Raw genomic sequence first — 14,177 nt, 5'->3', positions numbered from 1 at the left:
AAGTCACCATCTTCGTCTCCACTGGTAACAGAGCTTTCAGTTCCACAATGATCATCTGTCAATCTCTGGAAAATGGCACCTTGTACTATTTAATGGCACTTCAAAAAACAGTTACTGGCACTGAATAAAAATATAGAAACATCAACTGTTTAAATCAAGGCTACCTCACATGCTGTTCCACATAATTCTATAGGCCTAGGTACTTTAAGTATACAAAGCATTAAAGCTACTTTCTGTATTAAAAAAAAAAAATCACACTGTATGGCCAAGGGTATAGAATTGCTAAGAATAAGGTCACACTAAATTAGAAAAAAGGCTATTACATATAGCTGAAATACATATGAATTCAAATGTTCATCAAATTAAATGAATGGTGTTTTTAAAACTATATTAAAAAAATGTTTTCTGTAGCTCACATTTCAGAACTGCCAATGGTGAATGACACAATACCCAGTAATGTAACTAGATTAAAAAAAATATCATTATTCATTACTTACACTGGCAATATCACAGCTTGACTTATTATTTACTAGTTTTTTTTAATGTGGATTGTAAAACTGGTTCTTACATTAGAATTTACAGTTTGTGGAGAATATTCTCTGGAGAATATTCTCACCTCACATCACTACTCTTCATCCACCCTTCACACTTGAAGGCTATCCCTTCCCAATATAACCCTTTCATATATATGAAAGTGAATATATTAAGGATTTATTTAAGAGAAGAGTTTGACTGGGAAGCAGAATAGGTTAACTATATACACTTTGAAACAAGGCTAATAACATGCGGGTACAGGAACTCGGACTGCATTCAAACTTTCTCCAGTCAACTGTTGCATAGTTTTCTTTGGCAGTTATACCACTCTTATGGCTACCAAATATTTAAAATTTCAAGAACATTCCAGTCCAGTTTTATGCAGTTTCATAAGCAATGAAGTTGGGAATTGCATTTATTCATTAAAATGCAGCAAAATAGTATCTCTGAAAACAGTAAACTGGCTTGGGATAAATATGTTCTGTCTTAGAAAAGTCCGAAAAGCAGCACCAGATATTCCATTAAATGACTGACTTTCTGCCCCAGTCAGCTTTGCATGGCTGTTCTCCCTTGCATCAGAATAGAGTATGTTAATCTTGCTTGAAAAGAGCAAAAGCTTCTTGTTTAGATTTCATGCAGGATTTTGCAAAGGACGTCACTTTTCGAAACCCTTCTGATAAGCCCTCACCTGTAATTGCACAACAGGGTTGTACGTACCAGTTTCGATCGTGGCAGTGCTTTTTCACGTTCAGCCTCCTGGTTATTTCCTCAGCACTTAGAGCTCCAGGAAGATCCTGTTTGTTTGCTAGCACAACCACAGGCACGTTCTTAATCCTGTCATTCCTCAAAAGAAGCTCCAATTCTTTCTTGGACTCTTCCAACCGCTGGTTGTCTGTGCTGTCCACAACATAGACCAGGCTATCCACGTTCTCCAAGTAGTTGCTCCAAGCAGGCCTCATTTGGTGTTGGCCCCCAACATCCCAGATGGTTAAGGCAATGTCTTTCCCTGTTTCAAGCATCTCCACGTTGAAACCGATGGTTGGCAAAGTTTGGAAGACATCATTAAATTTCAGCTTATACAAGAGGGTGGATTTCCCTGCTGAATCAAGCCCAAGCATTAGAATCTGGGCTTGTTTAAACTGCTTAGAGTTTGCAAGGCCCATTCTCTCTACAGTACCTTGTTGCTTCTTCTTTCTCAAAAGTTGTTTCGTTCAGTTGACGATGATCATTTTTGCCGCGTCTGCCTTTCTTTGTTTCTCCAGTGAGCAAAGGAAGAAGAAACAGAAGACCAGGCTTGCGCTATGTGAAAAGAATAAGAGCATTTATGCATTTGTTCTGACTTTATCGCTGTTGCACTGTGCAAACAGAATGTGATTAAAATATAACCTTAGCTGCCTAGCTGGAGGGTGGAGTTTAATTGAACAGTCACATAAGCCAAAGGTTGACCAGGTCCACATAATGACCATATTCTTGTGTTCTGGGGTATTCGTCTCTCTTACTGTGTAGGTGGGTGTAGTTTTGTAATGCATGCTCTTAATCAGCCACTAACCCTGTAACTTTCTTAGACTTTGCTCATGCCACTCAAACCAGGGATGGTGAACCTCAGGCCCGGAGGCCAAAGGTTCTCTCTTTGGGACAGAGGTAACTTGGCTGCTGTATTCCATTCACTGGTAACCTCCAGATTGGATTATTGCAATGTGCTCTACACGTGGGGTGTGATGGAAAAGTTTGGTTTTGCTGGGCAGGTTGAGTCCCCAAGTGTTTTCTTTTTCCCTGCCAGCAAATGGTTAATGTAATAATAACATTATAATAATTTATTATTTATACCCCACCCATCTGGCTGGGTTTCCCCAGCCACTCTGGGCGGCTTCCAACCGAATTAAAAAAGAACATAGTGTCAGACATTAAAAGCTTCCCTAAACAGGGACGCCTTCAGTTGTCTTTTAAAACTAAAATAATTCTTTATTGCCTCGACATCTGCTGGGAGGGCGTTCCACAGGGCAGGCGCCACTACCGAGAATTGGCCAAGGTTCCAGAGGAGGGTAGGGTTTGAAAAGGAGGGGATTTGGAGAGACAGTTAGATTTGGAGAGACAGAGGGGAGAGAGAGAGTTGGTTCTGGGTAGAAACATCCACTATGAGGAAAATATCACAAGCTAGAGAAAGGTGTCTCTGAGTTTAGTGTGAAGGACAGTGTGTGGTGTCCTGTAAGAGTAATTAGGCCGGGAATTAACTGGGAGGCTGAGGCTGAGCCAGGAGAAGTAGAAGCTGGAAAGATACAGTCTACTTAGGTCTCATTCCAGTCAGTAGGGGAGAGATTCTGCTACAAAAAGAGAAGACTCCCAAACCAGTTAAGAGGGGTGTGGTGATCCTTGGGTCTGTTACTTGGAGTACCTCAGGAGTAGGGTTGTCTAAGGGGTGTGTAACTGACAGAAAATACCACCGTGTTTAAGAACCAAAGTATTGTTTAAGAAACAAAGTATTAAGCGGCAACAGCTGTGCAACATCTGAGAAAGCATTGAAGTGAAATAACATCATAATCTGAAGTATCCTGTTTCACCCACTTGTGTCATAAACTTCCTTTGTTAAATAAATTCTTTATTGGGTTTTTTTGAACAAATCCTCCCTGAGACTCCAAATTATTAAGTTTTCCCTCACGTAAGTCCCCCAAAAGATAATATGAGGTAGTTTGTGGGAATTTGTAGAGGAGGTGGGTGCACTATATTTCAGTGAAGTAAGGGCCCAATGGCACCATTGAGTCGTCCCATGGGGCTCCCCTGAAAATGACTCAGAAGCTGCAACTGGTCTGAAACACAGCAGCCAGATTACTGATCTTCCTCAGCACTAACATGTGGCCCCCAGAAGAGAATGTGGCCCTCGATTTGAAAAAGCCGGACCCCCCACACCTTAAACAGCTGCAGTTATCAGGCATGTTTAAACAGTTAAACAGAATAACCTATCACTGCCCTTTGCCCCTTGTTCTCCAAGAGATTTGCGAGAGATGAGGACTGATACCCACGTGGTCATAGGTCAGGAAGCTATCGGAAAGCAGGGTGAAGCAAGACAGCAGCAAATAACCAAAACAAGATAGTTCACTTGGAAGAGCTGGAGGGCTTTGCTGAGGATCTGTCACCTCTATCAAGGGGTAAGCAAACCAAGAGCTTCCTGACTTTTGCAGACCGGCTTAGAATTACCCAGTTTTAAAACTATTCCTACAACATCTGTTTTTAGAGATGTAAGGACTAAAAGCTAAAACTGGCAGACTTCAGCCTGCAGGTGCAAAATCTGTAGAAGCATCGCCACCAGGTTTTGCTTAAAGTTACTTATTGTTTCCCAGCTTGAGCTCAAGGTAACCATTCCTGCGAATTTGTAGTTGGTTGTGCACAGCTCTGACGGGCTAGAACCAGTATCGTCATTAAGCCAGCTCCCCAGATGCATTTCCCCACTATTTTAGAATTTGTTATAGTTTATTATCAGTAAGTTGGAGTATTATAATAATTGTACACTTAGCCTCTAAAAATACAGGGGATACAGGACAGTGGTTAGAGGGCTGGGCTAGGACCTGGAAGACCAGGGTTCGAATCCCCATTGGGCCATGAAGCTCACTGGGTGACTTTGGGTCAGTCACTGCCTTTCAGCCTTACCTACCTCAAAGGGTTGTTGTGGGGATTAAATGAGGAGAGAGCACCCTGAGCTCCCGGGGGTGAGGATATTAAATAAATACATACATATGCACATACTTAGAACACCTGAAGAATGGAGAGAGGGAGGAAACAACTGATTGGTTCTGCATTCAGTTCACTCATTAGTACTTCTGTCACTTGTATTCCAAACTCAGGAGGAAGCCTGGCTCATGGTGGGGGGTGGAAAGTAGGGATCCACTGTGACTACTTTTCTTGTTCTTCAAATATTTCTATGTGCCCTTAACAGGCCAGACTGTCTCCACAGTCTCGTTGCTGAGCAACAAAGTGCAGAGCTCAGTGGAGTGGGAAGCCAGCCAAACTAGAAGAGTCTTTGAGATCTATTTGCCTGGGCACATCTGAAGTCAGATATAATAATAATAATAATTTATTATTTATACCCCGCCCATCTGGCTGGGTTTCCCCAGCCACTCTGGGCGGCTTCCAAAAAAATATTAAAATACTGTAATACATCAAACATTAAAAACTTCCCTAAACAGGGCTGTCTTCAGATGTCTTCTAAAAGTCTGGTAGTTGTTGTTCTCTTTGACATCTGGTGGGAGGGCATTCTACAGGGAGGGCGCCACTACCGAGAAGGCCCTCTGCCTGGTTCCCTGTAACTTGGCTTCTTGCAGTGAGGGAACCACCAGAAGGCCCTCGGTGCTGGACCTCAGTGTCCGGGTAGAACGATGGGGGTGGAGACGCTCCTTCAGATATACTGGACCGAGGCCGTTTAAAGGTCAGCACCAACACTTTGAATTGTGCTCGGAAACGTACTGGGAGTCAATGTAGGTCTTTCAAGACCGGTGTTATATGGTCTCGGCGGCTGCTCCCAGTCACCAGTCTAGCTGCCGCATTCTGAATTAGTTGTAGTTTCCGGGTCACCTTCAAAGGTAGCCCCACGTAGAGCGCATTGCAGTAGTCCAAGTGGGAGATAACCAGAGCATGCACCACTCTGGCGAGGCAGTCCGCAGGCAGATAGGGTCTCAGCCTACGTACCAGATGGAGCTGGTAAACAGCTGCCCTGGACACAGATTTAACCTGTGCCTCCGTGGACAGTTGTAGTCCAAAATGACTCCCAGGCTGCGCACCTGGTCCTTCAGGGGCACAGTTACCCTTGTTATGTAGTGTAGTTTCACCCTGGGCCAACAGGGGGATACTGTATATAGTTTTCACTCAGGTCTGTAGATAGTTTTCACTCAGGTCCGCGGCAGTTATTTTAGGCGGGAACTCTGGGCTGTTGTGGTTACAATGTTGACAGCCGGCTGCCTATAAATACAGGCCGGCTGAGCTGTTCGCAGTTAGTTCTATTCCAGCTTACCATAATAAAGAGCTACTTGAAGAAATCGCTGTGCCGGCTGCTATGTCAACCCACCACTTAACACTGGCGACGAAGGTGGGATTGATGGACATCAGAGCACAGCCAGATGCGGCCAGCCTCTGAACTGAGCTGAATCACTGAGCTGAATCACAGAGCGAAATCACTGAGCGAAATCACTGGGCAGAACCAATTCAGAGCTGACTGTTCTGGCTAGAGCACTGTGTTCCATCCATCGCCCTTCATGCCGGCATCGGAATCATGGCTTCACTTGTGCCTCTACCGCCGTTTGCGCCAGCCTCTGAATCATGGGACTCCTACCTCGCTCGGTTCGACTGCTACCTCCAAGCCAACGAGCTGACAGAAGTATCACAGGAGCGGAAGCGGGGCCTATTCCTCAGCCTCTGTGGGCCTGAGGTGTTTGAGACGGCCCGAGCGTTGGTTGCGCCTGAAGCAGTCCAGGCAACACCATGGGACACGATCCAAGAGAAGCTCCGCAACCACTACGCACCAAAGCCGTCCAAGATTGCTGCCCGCCATGCGTTCTACCACCGGAACCAGGCAGAGGGGGAGTCAATCAACAACTACACCACCGCCCTGCGACAGGCTGCAATGCACTGTGAGTTCCGAGACTTAGACGATGCCCTGATGGATCGAATCGTCTGCGGGGTCCGGGACATCCATCTGCAACGGCGCCTCCTAGCCAAGCCAGACCTCACGCTACAGAAAGCCATTGAGGAGGCTGTGGCCTCAGAAGCTGCTGAACGCTCCGCCCAGGAGATCCGCAAGTCCAGCAGCCCGCGTCTTGCTAGGGAGCCAGTTCCGGTGCATCATGAAAAGGCCAGCAGTGAGGAGACATCCTCCAGTGAAGACGATGACGTGCAGCAGACAAAGCGGGAGCGCAGGAAGTTCCAACAGAAGTCCAAGGGCCAACCGGAATGTGCTGGCTGCGGAGGCAACCATTCCCGTGCCAAGTGTCGATTCAGAGACGCCATCTGTAGGAAGTGTTCCAGAAGGGGCCACATCGCTAAGGTCTGCCGATCGGCTCCGTCTGACACCCCCCCTTCATCGATTCGCAAGTCCAAGTCTTCACTCCAGTCTGCCAAGGAAAGTTGTTTCGCTCTCACCAACTGCCGCTGCCCGTCTGGAACCACGATTGGCCAAACCGACTCGCCTACGCGACGCAAGCTGAACGTCACGGTGCTCATTGAAGGAGCTCCATGTGACATGGAGATCGACACCGGGTCTGCCCTGTCCATCGTGTCATGGAGCACCATCAAAAGACTGGTACCCAGAGTGTCCAAAAGGCAACTCGACTCTCACCGCGTACACCTGAGAGACTACCAGGGAAACGACATTCCCGTGGTAGGCGTTGGCCGGTTCCGGATCGCCTTCAAGGATTTTTTGGGCCTGCTCCGGTTGGTGGTGGTCGAAGGTCAGCGGCCAAGCCTCCTAGGGCTAGACTGGTTTGATGCCCTCGGCCTGGAAGTCACCGGCATCAACTGCATCTCTAACGCAGAGACTGAGGGTCTGGTCAAAGACTTTGCCGAGGTTTTTGACGGCACCTTGGGCCAATATACAGGTACGCCCATCTCCTTTAGCCTTGATCCACAAGTCGCCCCCATCAAGCTAAAGCCACGCCGGGTTCCCTTTGCTCTCAAGGCTAAGGTGGATGAACAACTGGACAAACTGATCGCCCAAGGAGTTTTGGAGCCGGTTGACCACGCAAAGTGGGAAACCCCCATCGTCACGCCTGTCAAGCCAGATGGGTCGGTGAGAATCTGCGCTGACTACAAGTGCACGATCAACAAGGCACTTCAGCAGCACGCTTATCCGGTTCCTGTTGTCCAACACCTGCTGCATTCCCTGGGTGAGGGTAAGGTCTTCGCTAAGCTGGACCTTGCCCAAGCCTATCAACAACTGCCAGTCGATGATGCCACTGCTGAAGCCCAGACGATCGTCACCCACCGGGGGGCTTTCCGTTGCCGCCGGTTGCAGTTCGGGGTGAGTGTGGCTCCTGGCATCTTCCAAAGCCTTATGGAGCGTCTCCTGCAAGGGCTTCCGGGCGTGGTACCATATTTTGATGACGTCTTGGTGTCTGCAGACTCACACCAGCAGCTGTTCGAGCGCCTCCGTGCCGTGCTGACCAGGTTCCAGGAGGCCGGGCTCAAGGTAAAGAGGGAGAAGTGCCAGATCGCCGTTCCACAGGTAGAGTTCCTGGGCTATCTTATCGATGCCTCCGGTCTTCATCCAACCACATCCAAGATCCGCGCTATCCAGCAGGCCCCCACCCCAAAGAACAAAACGGAGTTGCAGGCATTCCTGGGGCTGCTGAACTTTTATAACATGTTCCTGCCCCACAAAGCCACAGTGGCTGAGCCTCTTCACCGACTCCTTAGCACTAAGACGCCTTGGGCCTGGGGTCATCGGGAGACGGCGGCCTTCAACGCGGTCAAGGCTCTCCTTTCTTCAGACAGTGTGCTGGTACAGTACAGTGAATCCAGGCCGCTGGTCCTTGCCTGCGACGCCTCACCTTTTGGCATCGGTGCTGTCCTTAGTCACCGTTTTCCAGATGGAAGAGAAGCACCGCTCGCCTACTTTTCCAGGACACTATCTCCAACGGAACGGAATTACAGCCAGCTCGACAAGGAGGCATTGGCACTTGTGGCTGGAGTGAAGAGGTTCCATGAATACCTCTATGGCAGGACTTTTGACCTCATCACTGACCACAAGCCACTCCTGGGCCTCCTCGCCGGTGATCGTCCAACTCCACCGGTCCTCTCACCACGCATGCTGCGATGGACTGTTTTCCTGGCTGCCTACCACTACCGGCTCATCCATCGCCCGGGGAAATCGATGGGCCATGCCGACGCCCTCAGCCGTTGCCCTCTTCCAGCATTTGTGGAAGACCCGGCTCCAGCTTCATCGCTCCTTCTGATTGAGGATCTTCCGGCAGCGCCTGTATCGGCTGCCACTGTGGCCTCCGCATCTGCCCAGGATCGCACCATCAGCCGGGTGCTCAACTGGGTGTGGAGGGGGTGGCCACAAGGGCCTTTTGCATCGGAGTTCCAGCCCTTCGCAACCAGACAACATGAACTCTCAGCTCATCGTGGCTGCCTGCTGTGGGGAGACCGCGTCGTGATTCCCCAGGGACTCCGTCAGCGCGTCCTGGAGGCTCTGCACGTTGGCCACCCGGGAATTGTCAAAATGAAGGCGTTGGCTCGGTGTTACGTCTGGTGGCCTAATATGGACGATGCCATCACTGCCTGGGTGTCCGCCTGTCAAGCGTGCCAGGAGTCGAGGCCTGCACCACCGGCAGCTAAGGGACACACCTGGGAGACGCCAAAGACACCCTGGTCGAGGGTGCACATCGATCTGGCTGGCCCCTTTCACGGCCGGACCTTTATGGTAGTGGTGGACGCCTATTCCAAATGGCTGGAGGTCGCCCTGATGCCCTCCACCACTACCGAAGCTGTCATCCGGGTGCTGCGAGGCCTGTTTGCAACGCATGGGTGTCCTGATGTCCTTGTCTCTGACAACGGACCGCAGTTCACGTCAGGCACGTTTGAGCGGTATCTTTTGGGACTGGGCATCCGCCATGCCCTAACGGCACCTTTTCATCCATCCAGCAACGGGCAAGCGGAAAGAATGGTGCGCTCGACAAAAGAGGCACTGGCGCGCCTGGACCGGGGAGACTGGCATGAGCGGGTCGCCGAATACTTGTTCGTGCAACACATCACCCCTCATGCGGCCACAGGGAGGAGTCCTGCTGAACTGCTTATGGGCCGCCGCCTCAGGTCACCGCTCGACCGGCTACACCCAGACTTTGCCGTGGCTGAACCCCCAGGCTGTGCCAACGCACCACGGTCATTTGTCCCAGGAAACCAGGTCTTTGCCCGGAACTATGTGGGGGACATCCCTTGGGTGCCAGCCATAGTAGTGGGAGTCACTGGACCTCGCTCGTACCAGGTGGCACTCGAAGACGGACGCTTGTGGCGACGGCACATAGACCAGCTTAGGCGCAGGGTTGGGGACTTGGACACTACCGAGGTGCCCCCAACTGCGCTTGCGGCTCCAGAAGAGACACGTACAGATGGCGAGGCCCCACCTACACCTCCCTCACAAACTGCCAGCGTGGAGCCGAACCAAGCCGTTTCAGAACAGACTCAGACCACTCACTTGCGGAGGCTCCACCCACAGCAGCGGATCCAGGGGAGTTGGTTCCAACGCCACCTAGGGTCGCACCACAGCCTCAGCGAGAACTGTGTGGCCCTCCGGACTTGGCTACCAGTCCCCGGCGGTCTGGCAGATTTTCCAAGCGCCCAACTTATTTAAAGGACTATGTTGTTGGACAGGTATCACTGTTGGTCTAAGTATGGGAAATGTAACCGATATGCTTTTGTGCTTAATTGAACCATTACGCGTAGTGCTGTATATAAGGAAACCATTACGATTGTAACTAACGCCTTATCTCGGTGGGGAGGGGTGTTATGTAGTGTAGTTTCACCCTGGGCCAACAGGGGGATACTGTATATAGTTTTCACTCAGGTCTGTAGATAGTTTTCACTCAGGTCCGCGGCAGTTATTTTAGGCGGGAACTCTGGGCTGTTGTGGTTACAATGTTGACAGCCGGCTGCCTATAAATACAGGCCGGCTGAGCTGTTCGCAGTTAGTTCTATTCCAGCTTACCATAATAAAGAGCTACTTGAAGAAATCGCTGTGCCGGCTGCTATGTCAACCCACCACCTAACAACCCTATTCAGGACCAGGGAATCCTCCACACCTGCCCGCCTCCTGTCCCCCAAAAACAGTACTTCTGTCTTGTCAGGATTCAACCTCAATCTGTTAGCCGCCATCCATCCTCCAACCGCCTCCAGACACTCACACAGGACCTTCACTGGTTCCGATTTGAAAGAGAGGTAGAGTTGGGTATCATCCACATACTGATGAACACCCAGCCCAAACCCCCTGATGATCTCTCCCAGAGGCTGCATGTAGATGTTGAAAAGCATGGGGGAGAGGACAGAACCCTGAGGCACCCCACAAGTGAGAGCCCAGGGGTCTGAACACTCATCCCCCCCACCACTTTCTGAACACGGCCCAGGAGGAAGGAGCGGAACCACTGTATGACAGTGCCCCCAGCTCCCAGCCCCTCAAGACGGTCCAGAAGGATGTTATGGTCGATGGTATCAAACGCCGCTGAGAGATCCAGCAGAACTAGGAAACAGCTCTCACCTTTGTCCCTAGCCCGCCGGAGATCATCAACCAGTGCGACCAAGGCAGTTTCAGTCCCATGATGAGGCCTGAATCCCGACTGGAAGGGATCCAAATGGTCCGCTTCTTCCAGGCGTGCCTGGAGTTGTTCAGCAACCACTCGCTTAATCACCTTGCCCAAGAATGGAAAATTTGAGACTGGGCGATAGTTGGCCATCATGGCCGCATCTAAAGATGGTTTTTAAAGAAGCGGTTTAATAACCACCTCTTTCAGTGGGTCTGGGAAGGCTCCCTCACGGAGGGAAGCATTCACCACCCCACGAAGCCCATCGCCCAGACCTTCCCGGCTAGCTTTTATAAGCCAGGATGGGCAAGGATCAAGGAGACAGGTGGTTGGTTTCACTCGTCCAAGCAGCCTGTCCACATTCTCGGAGGTAACAGATTGGAATTGATCCCACGCAACTTGACTAGACAGGACTCTAGCACTCTCCCGCCCCAGCCCTGCTCCCACGGTGGAGTCTACCTCTTCCCGAATCTGAGCGACTTTATCTGCAAAAAACTTTGCAAAATCATTGCAGGAGATCATGTGGCCCGTACTGGCCCCCATGTAGCAGGTGGTTCCGCTAAATCCCAGAAGTGCAAGCTGGATTTCGAAGGGGCAGAGGAACCAGAGACCAAATTGCAAACATGTGCTGGATTATGGAGAAAGCTAGAGAGTTTCAGAAAGACGTCTACTTTTGCTTCATTGACTATGTAAAAGCCTTTGACTGTGTCGACCACAGCAAACTATGGCAAGTTCTTAAAGAAATGGGAGTGCCTGATCACCTCATCTGTCTGCTAGAATTGGATATGGAACAACTGATTGGTTCAAAATTGGGAAAGGAGTACGGCAAGGCTGTATATTGTCTCCCTGCTTATTTAACTTATATGCAGAATTCATCATGCGAAAGGCTGGGCTGGATGAATCCCAAGCCGGAATTAAGATCGCCGGAAGAAATATCAGCAACCTCAGATATGCAGACGACACAACCTTGATGGCAGAAAGTGAGGAGGAATTAAAAAACCTTTTAATGAGGGTGAAAGAGGAGAGCGCAAAATATGGTCTGAAGCTCAACATCAAAAAAACGAAGATCATGGCTACTGGGCCCATTACCTCCTTGCAAATAGAAGGGGAAGAAATGGAGGCAGTGAGAGATTTTACTTTCTTGGGCTCCATGATCACTGCAGATGGTGACAGCAGCCACGAAATTAAAAGATGCCTGCTCCTTGGGAGAAAGGCGATGGCAAACCTAGACAGCGTCTTAAAAAGCAGAGACATCACCTTGCCAGCAAAGGTCCGTATAGTTAAAGCCATGGTTTTCCCAGTAGTGATGTATGGAAGTGAGAGCTGGACTATCAAGAAGGCTGATCGCCAAAGAATAGATGCTTTTGAATTATGGTGCTGGAGGAGACTCTTGAGAGTCCCATGGACTGCAAGAAGATCAAACGTATCCATTCTTAAGGAAATCAGCCCTGAGTGCTCACTGGAAGGACAGATCGTGAAGCTGAGGCTCCAATACTTTGGCCACCTCATGAGAAGAGAAGACTCCCTGGAAAAGACCCTGATGTTGGGAAAGATAGAGGGCACAAGGAGAAGGGGACGACAGAGGACGAGATGGTTGGACAGTGTTCTCGAAGCTACAAACATGAGTCTGACCAAACTGCGGGAGGCAGTGGAAGACAGGAGTGCCTGGCATGCTCTGGTCCATGGGGTCATGAAGAGTCGGACATGACTAAACGACTAAACAACAAACTGCATGCCTGCATCCATCTAGCTCTAAACCAGACAGGAGATTTGCTGAGGCAGCTTTGAAAATAAGAAAGGAGGATCTAATGGTAGGAGGAGCCACTGCTAAGTTGCTAAGCTCTGGACTAGAAGTTCTGCTATACAGTGGTACCTTGGTTTAAGAACAGTCCTGTTGAAGAACGATTCGATTTACAAACTCCACAAAACCGGAAATAGTGTCCCGGTTTGAGAACTTTACCTCGGTCTAAGAACAGAATCTGAACGGTAGAAGGGCACCGCCAGCGGGAGGCCTCATTAGGGAAAGCGCGCCTCGGTTTAAGAACAGTTTTGGTTTAAGAGCGGACTTCCAGAATGGATTAAGTTCATAAACCGAGGTACAACTGTAATATTATTTCTAAAGTTGACACGCAACCATACATACATACAAATGATTTGTTAAACCAACAATAAAGCACCTCCATAATCAAATGGAAGAAGGGTAAAACAGCTAGTAAAGAAGAATAGCTGCAAGTAATAGTGCTATTTCTTAACACTGAGGCTCAAGAAGGGTAATAACACTTCCTAATCTCAATATCCTGTGAGGCCTCAACTGGCATTCCTCTCTGGACTGTTCCAGATGACCAGTTTACTGAGCATTCATTCTGATTTGCTTGTACAAATCTATGCAGTGGTTAGACTATGTCTGATCTTCATTGAGAATTTTCCTTCCTGATTTGTTTATGAGGCAATTAAATGACAATGAGCATTGATACTGATCTGTTCCGGTACTCCTCCTAAAAGTCCTATTTCAGATAAAGAAAACTTTATAGGCTGAAGTATTTGTTCAAGGCCATCTTGGCAAGCAAGCTATCAACTCAATCATGTTTTTATGTAGTTTTTATGTAGTTTTTCAATTTCATTGTTCTGCATGGGACAATGACAATAAAGATATTGTATGTCTCTCAGATCAAAGTCCAAAATTACATTTTGTGATCTGTCGCTTACAAACTCTGCTACTCGTATTCTCCTTGAACAAACCTGTGGCACGAGGTGATCTTGTAAAATTATAAATGCAACCTGTCCCATCAGGCCAGAATTATGATGAGACATAGGCCCCCAACAAATGAAAATAAGGCATTAAGATTTAAAATTCGGCTACACAATAATCTAATCAAGTTTGCATCATGCACCGTGCCTGATTTTTAAATATCTGAATGAATACAACTCCCATTAAGTCAATAACCACCGCAGACCTGATAAACATAATTTTTAATACTGTAGCCCACTCTTTGCCCGATAAAGGTTCCCGGAATTTATTATTGTTTTAATTTTATTTTAGACCACCTCTGTACTGCTGAATATACAAAATAAATCTTAAGCAGTGTACAGCAAATTTTAAAAACACAAGCATTACAGAAATATACAAAAAATGAGTATAAATCAATACAAGGGTAATAAATACAAACTGATTTGATTAAGTTGGCAAAATATTTTGGTGGAAATATCCAACTATCAGCATGGGAAAGATTATGGAATAAAGAATAAAATAAAGAATGGAAATTTACGGCCTGTTATACACTAAAAGAAATTCTTTTGAAGATGTTTTACAGGTGGTATATAACTCCCAGCAAACTATCCAAAATGTATAAAATGAGATCTAATATGTGC

At 48.3% G+C, this 14,177-nt stretch overlaps 2 protein-coding genes across 3 annotated transcripts in view; one reads left to right on the top strand and one right to left on the bottom strand.

Annotated features, from left to right (window-relative positions):
- Positions 1-914: 914 nt before the first annotated feature.
- Positions 915-1,697, bottom strand: ARL14 (ARF like GTPase 14; the record flags this gene model as incomplete). Its single annotated transcript, XM_081008349.1, has 1 exon — positions 915-1,697. The coding sequence occupies one exon, from the start codon at positions 1,695-1,697 to the stop codon at positions 1,125-1,127; it is 573 nt and encodes a 190-aa protein (XP_080864475.1). The 3' UTR covers positions 915-1,124.
- Positions 1,698-1,830: 133 nt separating this feature from the next.
- Positions 1,831-14,177, top strand: part of B3GALNT1 (beta-1,3-N-acetylgalactosaminyltransferase 1 (Globoside blood group)) — a 62,519-nt gene continuing 50,172 nt past the window's right edge. For both annotated transcript variants that reach the window (XR_013987043.1, XR_013987044.1), the window contains exon 1: positions 1,831-3,677. The gene's annotated coding sequence lies outside the window, so the exon portion shown is untranslated. The remainder of the gene's footprint in view (positions 3,678-14,177) is intronic.

Source organism: Podarcis pityusensis (assembly GCF_964106645.2).
Source record: "Podarcis pityusensis genome assembly, chromosome: 5".
NCBI classification, from domain to species: Eukaryota; Metazoa; Chordata; class Lepidosauria; order Squamata; family Lacertidae; genus Podarcis; species Podarcis pityusensis.
Note: the sequence above shows the minus strand (reverse complement) of the source record. Positions and strands in the feature narration are given on the sequence as shown.